At 40.8% G+C, this 13,169-nt stretch overlaps 1 protein-coding gene across 1 annotated transcript in view; it reads left to right on the top strand.

The window, feature by feature from the left end:
• The window catches only part of IL5RA (interleukin 5 receptor subunit alpha), a 65,143-nt gene that overhangs the window by 1,116 nt on the left and 50,858 nt on the right, over positions 1 to 13,169 (top strand). The window contains exon 2 of the mRNA XM_040245961.1: positions 1,003 to 1,078. Coding sequence (XP_040101895.1) covers positions 1,003 to 1,078 — 76 coding nt within the window. The remainder of the gene's footprint in view (positions 1 to 1,002; positions 1,079 to 13,169) is intronic.

Raw genomic sequence — 13,169 nt, 5'->3', positions numbered from 1 at the left:
GGAAGGGCTCAGTAACTGTTTGTTATTCTTGCCTGCTCTCTGGTTGGCACTTGACTCACGTTACTATTCTATACCCTAATTGGTGTGGCAAACAATTTGATATTGTAGCTGAAATAGACAAATCCTTTGAAAAAATACAACGTACTAAAATTGACCTTGGATGACACTTTAACATCTGAATCAGTTCAGTTCAGTTGCTCAGTCGTGTCCAACTCCTTGCGACCCTATGAATTGCAGCACGTCAGGCCTCCCTGTCCACCATCTCCTGGAGTTCACTCAAACTCACGTCCATCGAGTAGGTGATGCCATCCAGCCATCTCATCCTCTGTCGTCCCCTTTTCCTCCTGGCCACAATCCCTCCCAGCATCAGAGTCTTTTCCAATAAGTCAACTCTTCACATGAGGTGGCCAAAGTACTGGAGTTTCAGCTTTAGCATCATTCCTTCCAAAGAACACCCAGGGCTGATCTCCTTTAGAATGGACTGGTTGGATCTCCTTGCAGTCCAAAGGACTCTCAAGAGTCTTCTCCAACACCACAGTTCAAAAGCATCAATTCTTCAGCGCTCAGCTTTCTTCACAGTCCAACTCTCGCATCCATACATTTGCTATTAAAGAAATGGAGTTTAGTTCAACAAACTTCTAACAAAGATAATTCCAGACACAGATGGTTTCAGTGGTCAAATTTATCAACCACTTAAGGAAGAAAGGACACCAAATTTGCAGTTTTTGCTCAGCAAATAGAGGAAATGGTCTTCCTTTCATTTGAGGCCAGCATACACTGATAACAAACTTCAAATAGATACTACCGAAAAAGAATTTACAGATTAATATCCATATGAACATGAAAACAAATATCTCTAACGTAGTATTAGCAAATTGAATCCATCAAGTTGGATAATGTTGGGTTTATTCAGGAATGCAAGGTGGATTCAATATTTAAAAAACAGTCAGTGTTACTTATCATATTACAGGCTGATAAAGAAAAACTGTATCATCTGTCTAGATGCAGAATAAGTGAAACAGAGCTGGACCCTGAGGGGCTCCTGGGCACAGAAACCTTTCAAACAGTTGTCAGTCAGGTAAGGGAGGGGATGCAGAGGCAAGTGAGGAGCAGGCAAGACACAGTAATGTAGCCTTCAGACAGGGTCCTGGTTCCAACTCAAGGGATACAAATAACAGTATCTTTGAGCTCTTTTACAGAAATAAAACCCCCAACAAATTAAAGATGTTAACATTCTTTATTGTAGACTAAAGGACCAGAGAAGCTCTTCAGGAGAACATGTGAATCCTAAATAGCCAGTGCAATCTTGAGAAAGAAAAACAGAGCTGGAGGAATCAGGCTCCCAACTTCAAAATATACTACAAAGCCACAGTAATCAAGAAAGTATGGTGCTACCATAAAACAAGAAATATAGACCAATGGTACAGGATAGAAAGCCCACAGATAAACCCACCAATCTGTGGGCAATTCACATATGACAAAGGAGGCAAGGATACGCAATAGAGACAAGAAAGACTTCAGTAAGAGGTGCTGGAAAAGCTGGACAGTGACATATAAAAGAATGAAATAAGAACAGTATCTAACACTATGCTGTTGTTCAGTCACTTAGTTGTATCCAACTCTTCATGACCCCATAAACTGCAGCATACCAGGTTTCCCTGTCCTTCACTATCTCCCAGAGTTTGCTCAAACTCATGTCCATTGAGTTGGTGATACAATCGAACCATCTAATTCTGTTGCTCCTTTCTTCTCCTGCCTTCAATCTTTTCCAGTATTAGGGCCTTTTCCAATGAGTCGGCTCTTCACAACAAGTGGCCAAAATAAAATATTCAGGGTTGATTTCCTTTAGGATTGACTGGTTTGATATCCCTGATATTCAAGGGATTCTCAAGAGTCTTCCCCTGCACACAATTCAAAATCATCAATTCTTTGACCCTCAGCCTTCTTTATGGTCCAACTCTCACATCTGTACATGACTACTGGAAAAACCATAGCTTTGACTATAGGGATCTTTGTTGGCAAAGTGATGTCTCTGCTTTTTAATACATTGTCTAGGTCATAGCTTTCCTTCCAAGGAGTAAGTGTCTTTAAATTTCATGGCTGCAGTCACTGTCTGCAGTGATTTTGGAGCCCAAGAAAATAAAATGTCTCTGTTTCCACTTCTCCCCCATTTATTTCCCATGAAGTGATGGGACTGGATGCTGTAATCTTTGTTTTTTGAAGGCTGAGTTTTAAGCCAGCTTTTTCACTCCCCTCATTCACTCGCATCAAGAGACTCTTTAGTGTGTTATCTGCCAATAGTGTGTTATCATGTGCATATCTGAGCTTGATATTTCTCCCAGCAATCTTGATCTCTAGTCTTTCTCATTCTCTTGTTTTCCTCTATTTCTTTGCATTGATCACTTAGAAAGGCTTTATCTCTCCTTGCTATTCTGTGGAACTCTGCATTCAGATGGATGGCTCTTTCCTTTTCTCCTTTGCCTTTTGCTTCTCTTCTTTTCTCAGCTATCTGTAAGGCCTCCTCAACCATTTTGCCTTTTTGCATTTCTTTTTGGAATGATTTTGATCACCGCATCCTGTACAATGTCAGGAACCTCTGTCCATAGTTCTTCAGGCACTCTGTCAGATCTAATTCCCTGAATTTATTTGTCACTTCCACTGTATAATCATAAGGGATTTGATTTAGGTCATACCTAAATGATCTACTGGTTTTCCCTACCTTCTTGAATTTAAGTCTGAATTCTGCAATAAGGAGTTCATGATCTGAGCCACAGTCAGCTCCCAGTCTTATTTTGCTGACTGTATAGAGCTTCTCTATCTTTGGCTGCAAAAAATATAATCAATCTGATTTTTGTATTGACCATCTGGTGATGTCCATCTGTAGAGTCATCTCTTGTGTTGTTCGAAGAGTGTGTTCCCTGTGACCAGTGCATTCTCTTGGCAAAACTCTGTTAGCCTTTGCCCTGATTCATCTTGTACTCCAAGCCCAAACTTGCCAGGTACTCCAGGTATCTCTTGACTTCCTACTTTTGCATTCTAGTCCCCTATGATGAAAAGGCCATCTTTTTTGGTGTTAGTTCTCGAAGGTCTTGTAGGTCTTCATAGAACCATTTAACTTCAGCTTCTTCAGCATTAGTGGTTGGGTCATAGACTTGGATTACTGTGATACTGGATGGTTTGCCTTGGAAATGAACAGAGATCAGTCTGTCGTTTTTGAGATAGTACCCAAGTACTGCATTTTTAACTCTTCTGTTGACTATGAGGGCTACTCCATTTCTTCTAAGGGATTCTTGCCCACAGTAGTATATAGTGGTCATCTGAATTAAATTCGCCCATTCTGGTCCATTATAGTTCAGTGACTCCTAAAATGTCGACGTTCACTCTTGCCATCTCCTGTTTGACAACATCCAACTTACCTTGATTCATGGACCTAACAATTCAGGTTCCTATGCAATATTGTTCTTTACAGCATTGGACTTTACTTCTGATGTATAATCATAAGGGATTTGATGTAGGTCAGACCTGAATGCTCTAGTGGTTTTCCCTACTTTCTTCAATTTAAGCCTGAATCTTTTAGTAAGGAGCTCATGATCTGAGCCACAGTCAGCTCCAGGTCTTGTTTTTGCTGACTGTATAGAGCTTCTCCAACTTTAGCTGCAAAGAATGTAATCAATCTGATTTTGGTGTTGACTATCTGGTGATGCTCATGTGCAGAGTTGTCTCATGTTGTTGGAAAAGAGTGTTTGCTATGACCGTGTGTTCTGGTGGCAAAACTCACAAAAATAAATTCAAAATGGATTAAAGACATAAATGTAAAGCACTATAAAACTTAGAGAAAACACACTTTGATCTAAATCACAGCATCTTTTTTGATCCACCAACTAGAGCACTGAAAATAAAAATGGGACCTAATTAAACCTAAAAGTTGAAGCAAAGGAAATCATAAATAAGATGACAACCCTCAGAATGGGAAAAAATATTTGCAAACAAAGCAACAGTCAATGGAATAATCTCCAAAGTATATATACAGCTCATGCAGCTCAATATTAAAAAAACAAACCACCCCATCAAAAAATGGTTGGGACACCTAAGTAGGCACCTCTCCAAAGAAGATGTACAGATGGCCAAAAGGCACATGAAAAGATGCTCAACGTCATTAGAGAAATGCAAATCAAAACTACAATGAGGTATCACCTTGCACCAATCAGAATGACCATCAGTAAAAAAATCTATAAACAGGGCTTCCTTGGTAGTACAGTGGATAAGACTCCAACTCACAATGCACGGGACATGGGTTCAATCCTTGTTCCAGGAGGAGTCCACGTGCCTTGGAGCAACTAAGCCTATTCACACAACTGCTGAGACTGAGCTCTAGTGCCCGTGAGTCACAACCAGTGAAGGCCAAGTGCCTTGACCCCAAGCTCTGCAACAAGAGAGGCCACCACAGTAGGAAGCACGCACACTGCAACAAAGCATGGCCCACACTGCCACTGCTAGAGGAAGCCTGCCGAAAGCAAGGAGGACGCAGCACAATCGAAACACAAGTAATTATTTTTAAAAGATAGTAATTTCAAAAAATCTATAAATAATACATGCTGGAGAGGGTACAGAGGAACCCTCTTACACTGCTGGTGGAATTGTAAATTGATACAGCTACTGTGGTGAACAGTATGAAGGCTACTTAAAAAATTAAACCATATGACCCAGCATTCCCCCTACTGGACATATATCCAGGACACATGCACTCCAATGCTCACTGCAGCACCGCTCCCAAAAGCCAGGATGTGGAAACAACCTAAATGTCTAACAGCAGACGAATGGGCAAGGGAGATGCACTACATATATACAATGAATATTACTCAGCCACGAGAAGGACGGAACAGGGTCATGCGTAGAAACATGGGTGGACCTAGAGTCTGTCACGCTGAGTGGAGAAAGAAGGAGAAAAACAAATATTGTATATTAATGCATACATATGGAATCAGAAAAATAGTATAGATGAACCTATATCTAAGGCAGGAATAGAGACAGAGGCTTAAAGAATGGACCTACAGACATGGTGTGGGGGCGACAAATTGGGGGAGATTGGGATTGACCAATATACAGATCAGTTCAGTCACTCAGTCGTGTCCAACTCTTTGCAACCCCAAGAATCGCAGCACGCCAGGCCTCCCTGTCCATCACCAACTCCCAGAGTTCACTCAGACTCACGTCCATTGAGTCTGTGATGCCATCCAGCCATCTCATCCTCTGTCGTCCCCTTCTCCTCCTGCCCCCAATCCCTCCCAGCATCAAGGTCTTTTCCAATGAGTCAACTCTTCGCATGAGGTGGCCAAAGTACTGCAGTTTCAGTTTTAGCTTCATTCCTTCCAAAGAACACCCAGGGCTGATCTCCTTCAGAATGGACTGGTTGGATCTCCTTGCAGTCCAAGGGACTCTCAAGAGTCTTCTCCAACACCTCAGTTCAAAAGCATCAATTCTTCGCCGCTCAGCCTTCTTCACAGTCCAACTCTCACATCCATACATGACCACAGGAAAAACCATAGCCTTGACTAGACAGACCTTAGTCAGCAAAGTAATGTCTCTGCTTTTGAATATGCTATCTAGGTTGGTCATAACTTTTCTTCCAAGGAGTAGTGTCTTTTAATTTCATGGCTACAGTCACCATCTGCAGTGATTTTGGAGCCCAAAAAAATAAAGTCTGACACTGTTTCCACTGTTTCCCCATCTATTTCCCATGAAGTGATGGGACCAGATGCCATGATCTTCGTTTTCTGAATGTTGAGCTTTAAGCCAACTTGTTCACTCTCCTCTTTCACTTTCATCAAGAGGCTTTTTAGTTCCTCTTCACTTTCTGCCATAAGGATGATGTCATCTACATATCTGAAGTTATTGATATTTCTCCAGGCAATCTTGATTCCAGCTTGTGTTTCTTCCAGTCTAGCATTCCTCATGATGTACTCTGCATAGAAGTTAAATAAGCAGGGTGACAATATACAGCCTTGACATACTCCTTTTCCTATTTGGAACCAGTCTGTTGTTCCATGTCCAATTCTAACTGTTGCTTCCTGACCTGCATACAGATTTCTCAAGAGGCAGGTCAGGTGGTCTGGTATTCCCATCTCTCTCAGAATTTTCCACAGTTTCTTGTGATCCACACAATCAAAGGCTTTGGCATAGTCAATAAAGCAGAAATAGATGTTTTTCTGGAACTCTCTTGCTTTTTCCATGATCCAGCGGATGTTGGCAATTTGATCTCTGGTTCCTCTGCCTTTTCTAAAACCAGCTTGAACATCAGGAAGTTCACAGTACACGTATTGCTGAAGCCTGGCTTGGAGAATTTTGAGCATTACTTTACTAGCATGTGAGATGAGTGCAATTGTGTGGTAGTTTGAGCATTCTTTGGCATTGCCTTTCTTTGGGATTGGAATGAAAACTGACCTTTTCCAGTCCTGTGGCCACTGCTGAGTTTTCCAAATTTGCTGGCATATTGAGTGCAGCACTTTCACAGCATCATCTTTCAGGATTTGAAATAGCTAAACTGGAATTCCATCACCTCCACTAGCTTTGTTTGTAGTGATGCTTTCTAAGGACCACTTGACTTCACATTCCAGGATGTCTGGCTCTAGATGAGTGATCACACCATCGTAATTATCCGGGTCATGAAGATCTTTTTTGTACAGTTCTGTGTATTCTTGCCACCTCTTCTTAATATCTTCTGCTTCTGTTAGGTCCAGACCATTTCTGTCCTTTATCGAGCCCATCTTTGCATGAAATGTTCCCTTGGTATCTCTAATTTTCTTGAAAAGATGTCTAGTCTTTCCCATTCTGTTGTTTTCCTCTATTTCTTTGCATTGATCGCTGAAGGCTTTCTTATCTCTTCTTGCTATTCTTTAGAACTCTGCATTCAGATCCTTATATCTTTCCTTTTCTCCTTTGCTTTTCACCTCTCTTCTTTTCACAGCTATTTGTAAGGCCTCCCCAGACAGCCATTTTGCTTTTCTGCATTTCTTTTCCATGGGGATGGTCTTGATCCCTGTCTCCTGTACAATGTCATGAACCTCATTCCGTAGTTCATCAGGCACTCTATCTATCAGATCTAGGCCTTTAAATTTATTTCTCACTTCCACCATATAATCATAAGGGATTTGATTTAGGTCATACCTGAATGGTCTAGCGGTTTTCCCTACTTTCTTCAATTTGAGTCTGAATCTGGAAGGAGTTCATGATCATAGCCACAGTCAGCTCCTGGTCTTGTTTTTGTTGACTGTATAGAGCTTCTCCATCTTTGGCTGCAAAGAATATAATCAATCTGATTTTGGTGTTGACCATCTGGTGATGTCCACGTGTAGAGTTTTCTCTTGTGTTGTTGGAAGAGGGTGTTTGCTGTGACCAGTGCATTTTCTTGGCAAAACTCTATTAGTCTTTGCCCTGCTTCATTCCGTATTTCAAGGCCAAATTTGCCTGTTACTCCAGGTGTTTCTTGACTTCCTGCTTTTGCATTCCAGTCCACTATAATGAAAACGACATCTTTTTTGGGTCATAGTTCTAAAAGGTCTCGTAGGTCTTCATAGAACCGTTCAACTTTAGCTTCTTCAGTGTTACTGGTTGGGGCATAGACTTGGATTACCATGATATTGAATGGTTTGCCTTGGAGACGAACAGAGATCATTCTGTCATTTTTGAGACTGCATCCAACTACTGTATTTCGGAGTCTTTTGTTAACCATGATGGCTACTCCATTTCTTCTGAGGGATTCTTGCCCGCAGTAGTAGATATAATGGTCACTGAGTTAAATTCACCCATTCCAGTCCATTTTAGTTCGCTGATTCCTAGAATGTCGACATTCACTCTTGCCATCTCTTGTTTGACCACTTCCAATTTGCCTTGATTCATGGACCTGACATTCCAGGTTCCTATGCAATATTGCTCTTTACAGCATCGGACCTTGCTTCTATCACCAGTCACATCCACGGCTGGGTATTGTTTTTGCTTTGGTTCCATCCCTTCATTCTTTCTGGAGTTATTTCTCCACTGATCTCCAGTAGCATATTGGGCACCTAATGACCTGGGGAATTCCTCTTTCAGTATCCTATCATTTTGCCTTTTCATTCTGTTCATGGGGTTCTCAAGGCAAGAATACTGAAGTGGTTTGCCATTCCTTTCTCCAGTGGACCACATTCTGTCAGACCTCTCCACCATGACCCGCCCATCTTGGGTTGCCCCGCGGACACGGCTTAGTTTCATTGAGTTAGACAAGTCTGTGGTCCTAGTGTGATTAGATTGACTAGTTTTCTGTGAGTATGGTTTCAGTGTGTCTGCCCTCTGATGCCCTCTTGCAACACCTACCATCTTACTTGGGTTTCTCTTACCTTGGGTGTGGGGTATCTCTTCACGGCCACCGCCCCTGGCCTTATACACTACATGTGTAAACTAGCTAGCTAGTGGGAAGCTGTAGGGACCTCAGTTTCATGCTCTGTGAAGACCTGGAGGTGGGATGGTAGTGGGTGGGAGCTCCAGGAGAGAGGGGATGCTGTGCTGTGTTTAGTCACTCAGTTGTATCCAACTCTTTGCATCCCCATGTAATAAAGCCCGCCAGGCTCCTCTGTCCATGGGGATTCTCCAAGAAAGAATACTGGAGTGGGTTGCCATGCCCTCCTCTAGGGGATCTTCCCAACCCAGGGATGAAACCCCCCGGGTCCCCCACATTGCAGGTGGATTCTTTACCATCTGAGCCACCAGGGAAGTCCAAGAATTCTGGAGTAGGTAGCCTATCCCTTCTCCAGGGGATCTTCCCAACCCAAGAATCGAACTGGGGTCTCCTGCGTTGTAGGTGGATTCTTTATCAGCTGAGCTACCGAGGAAGCCTGACAAAGGGGATATATATGCATATGACCGATTCACTTCATTGAAGAGCAGAAACTAACACATATTGAAAGCAATTATATTTTAAAAAGCATCACCTGAGGCCCAGACTGAAGGAGCACAGGTCCTGCACACACCCTGATCCTATCAGCATCTCCACCTTTGCCACATAAGGCTCCTCACAAAATCCTTCTGGGCTGAGACACTGGGTTTTGAAGGCAGGAAACTGCTGTGCCCCCTTTGCCTGGCAAAGCAATTAAGCTATTCTTTTCTGCTTCACCAAAACTCTTGTCTTCAACATCCAATTCAGCACTGGAGCACAGAGGCTGGATTTTCACCATCAAAAGCACTAGAAATTCAACATATATTCATGATTAAAAACTCTGAAAATTAGTAGGACAACTTCTACAATCTTGGCAAAGAGCATCTATGAAAAACATACAGGTAATATCACACTTAATGATAAAATATTGGCCACCTTGCCGCAAACATCAGCAAAAAAATGCTTATTTCTCAGTGTTTCTTTTCAAAATTTTACCACAGTTCAAACTGTTAACATAAGGCAAGGAAAAGAAGTAAAAGATATGCTAGAAAGCCCAGAGATACACCCACACACATATAGTCACCTAATCTATGCCAAAGAAGGCAAGACTATACAATGGAGAAAAGACAGTCTCTTCCATAAGCGGTACTGGGAAAAATGGACAGCTATGGTAAACAAATGAAATTAGAATACTCCCTTACACTGTACACAAAAGTAAACTCAAAGTGGATTAAAGACTTGAATGCAAGGCCAGACACCATGAAACTCTTAAGAGGAAATCATAAACTCTTAAGAAGAAATCACAGACACAACATTCTCTAAATCACTGCAAGATTCTTTTTTGAGCCACCTTCTAGAGTAATGAAAATAAAAACAAAAATAAACAGATAGGACCTAATGAAACTTAAAAGCATTTGCACAGCAAAGGAAACCATAAAAAAGATGAAACAGCAACCCTCAGAATGAGAGAAATATGTGCAAATGAGGCAACTGACAAAGGATTAATCTCTAAAATATACAAACAGCAAATACAGCTCTATGCAGACAACTCAGTCAAAAACTAGGTGGAAGACATAAGTAGACATTTCTCCAATGAAGACATGCAGATGGCCAAAAAACATAAGAAAAGATGTTCTACATCACTAATTACTAGAGAAATGCAAATCTAAACTGCAGTGAGGTACCACCTTACACAAATCAGAATTGTCATTATTTAGAAATCTACAAACAATAAATACTGGAGAAGGTGTGAAGGAAAAGGGAACCCTCTTGCACTGACAGTGGAAATGCAAATTGATATAATGACTATTGCAAACAGAGATTCTTGAGAGTCCCTTGGACCACAAGGAAATCCAACCAGTCTATCCTAAAAGAAATCAGTCCTGAATATTCACTGGAAGGACTGATGCTGAAGCTGAAACTCCAATGTTTTGGCCACCTGATGTGAAGACCTGACTCATTGGAAAAGACCCTGATGCTGGGAAAGATTGAAGGTAGGAGGAAAAGGGGATGACAGAGGATGAGATGGTTGGAAGGCATCACCAACTCAATGGACATGAGTCTGAGTAAACTCCGGGAGTTGGTGATGGACAGGGAGGCCTGGCATGCTGCAGTCCATGGGGTCGCAGAGTCAGACATGACTGAGCGCCTGAACTGAACTGATGGAGAACAGTATAGAAGTCTCTTGAAACACTAAAAATAGAAGTATGATATGACCTAGTAATTTCACTACTGGACATACTCTGAGAGAAAAGCATAATTCCAAAAGACACATGAAACTCAATGTTCATGGAGCACTATTAACGACAGCCAGGACATGGAAGCAACCTTAATGTGCCATGAATAGCCAGAGGAATAAAGAAAGATGTGGTGGTTGCTGGTGTTCAGTCACTAAGTTGTGTCTGACTCTTGCTGTCGACAGTTCATGCACCGCCATGAGCTGCAGCACACCAGGCTTCCCAATCCTTCACTGTCTCCTAGAGTTTGCTGAGAAAGAGGCAGTATATATGTCCAGTGGAATATTATTGTTGTTTAGTCGCTAAGTTGTGTCTGATTCTCTTCAGATCCCATGGACTGTAGCCCACTAGGCTCTTCTGTCCATGGGATTTCCCAGGCAAGAATACTGGAGTGGGTCGCCATTTCCTTCTCCAGAGGATCTTCCTGAGCAAGGGATCTGCACTGGCAGGCAGATTCTTTACCACTGAACCACCAGCAAAGACCACTATGCAATATTCCTCAGCCATAAAAAGGAATAAAATTGGGTCATTTGTAGAGATGTGATTGAACCGGGAGACTGTCATACAGAGTGAAATAAGTCAGAAAGAAGAAAACAAATATCATATAGTAATGCAAATGCATGGAATCTAGGATAACAGCATAGATAATGTTACTTGCAAAGCAGAGGGAGAGAGACAAGGACATCGAGAACAAATGTATGGACACCAAGGCGGCAGGGTACTGGGAATAGTGGGAAGACTGGGATTGACAAATATACAGTACTGATCCTGTGTATACAACAGGTAACTAATAAGAACCTTCTGTTAGCTCAGGGAATTTACTCAGTGCTCTGTGGTGACTTAAATGGAACAGAAATTTTAAAAAGAGGGGATATATGTATACATACAACTGATTCTCTTTGTTATATAGCAGAAACTAACACAACATTATAAAGCAACTATACTCCAATACAAGTTAATTTAAAACATCAAATAGTTGTATTTGAGAAGGAAGCAAAACTGTTTTCAGATCACATAGTAGTTCACACATATATCTTAGGAACTGACAAAACTATCAGAACCAGTAAGTGAACCTGGCAAGGTCTTAGGATTCTAGGTTAATATATAACAATTATCTGCATTTTTATACAGAAGCACATAGTTATGGATTTGAATTTATATAATAAACAATAAATTCAAATGTAATAGTAGCTAAAGTATATGCAAACAAACACAATCCAATGCAGAAATAAACGGAATGATAGAAGCTATATGGCTGGCAACCAAGCATATGTAAACGAATTGAACAGCAACAGACATTAGGAAAATGCAAAGCAAAACCACAATGAGATGTCATTACATACCCAGGGAACATTTTAATTAAAAAAGAAAAAACAGTTTCTGAGTTCTGTATATACCCACCATACAAGGAAATCCCATTCCTAGATATTTACTTGAGAGAAGTAAAAACTTACATTCATACTTAAAAAAAAAATGTATGTGAATTGTTATAGTAGCTTTATTGATAATCCTTCAAGTCTGGAAATAAGTCAACTTTACTTCAAAAATAAATGGATTCGTAAACGGTGGTCTGTCCATACAAAGAAATATTACTCAGCAATATAAAAGAATTAACTGCTGACCCAAACAATACATCCAAAACCCCAGTCAAGAAAGCCAGACTCAGGAGGCTATATACAGACTGATTCTACTTATGGGACTCCCTGGAGGAAGAAGAAGTATAGTGACAGACACAGAAGACTCCAAATAGCCAAGACCATCTTGAAAAATAAAAACGGAACTGGAGCAATCAGGCTCCATGACTTCAGACTATACTACAGAACAGTATGGTACTGGCACAAAAGCAGAAATACAGATCAATGGAAAAGGGATATAAAGTCAAGAGATAAATCCACATATGTATGGTGATCTAATCTATGACAAAGAAGGGAAGGATATACAATGAAGAAAAGATAATCTATTTAATAACTGGTGCTGGGAACACTGAACAGCTACATGTAAATTAATGAGATTAGAACACTCCCTAATACCACTACTCAAAAATAAACTCTAAATAGATTAAAGACCTAAACATAAGACCAGATACTATAAAACTTAGAGGAAAACAGGAAAAATACTCCTTGACATAAACAGCAGCAATATCTTTTTTGATCCACCTCCTAGAGTAAGGAAAATAAAAACAAAAGTAAACAAATGAGACCTAATTAAACTTAAAAGCTTTTGCCCAGCAAAGTAAACCATCAGGAAAAAAAAAAACACACACACATAAAACAAAAAGAAAACCCACAGAATGAGAGAAAATATTTGCAAATGAAACAGACAAGGGACTAGTCTCCAAAATATACAAACAAACAGTTCACACAGCTCAAGATCAAAAAACAACAACAAAAAAAATCAAATCAAGCGGGTGGAAGATCTTAATAGCTCTTTCTCCAAAAAAGACACACAGCCAGCCAGCCAAGAGGCACAAGAAAGGGAGCTCAGTATCACTAGTTACTAGAGAAATGCAAATGAAGAGTGCACTG

Source organism: Oryx dammah, unplaced genomic scaffold (assembly GCF_014754425.2).
Source record: "Oryx dammah isolate SB20612 unplaced genomic scaffold, SCBI_Odam_1.1 HiC_scaffold_9, whole genome shotgun sequence".
NCBI classification, from domain to species: Eukaryota; Metazoa; Chordata; class Mammalia; order Artiodactyla; family Bovidae; genus Oryx; species Oryx dammah.
This window is presented reverse-complemented; position numbering and strand designations above follow the sequence as displayed.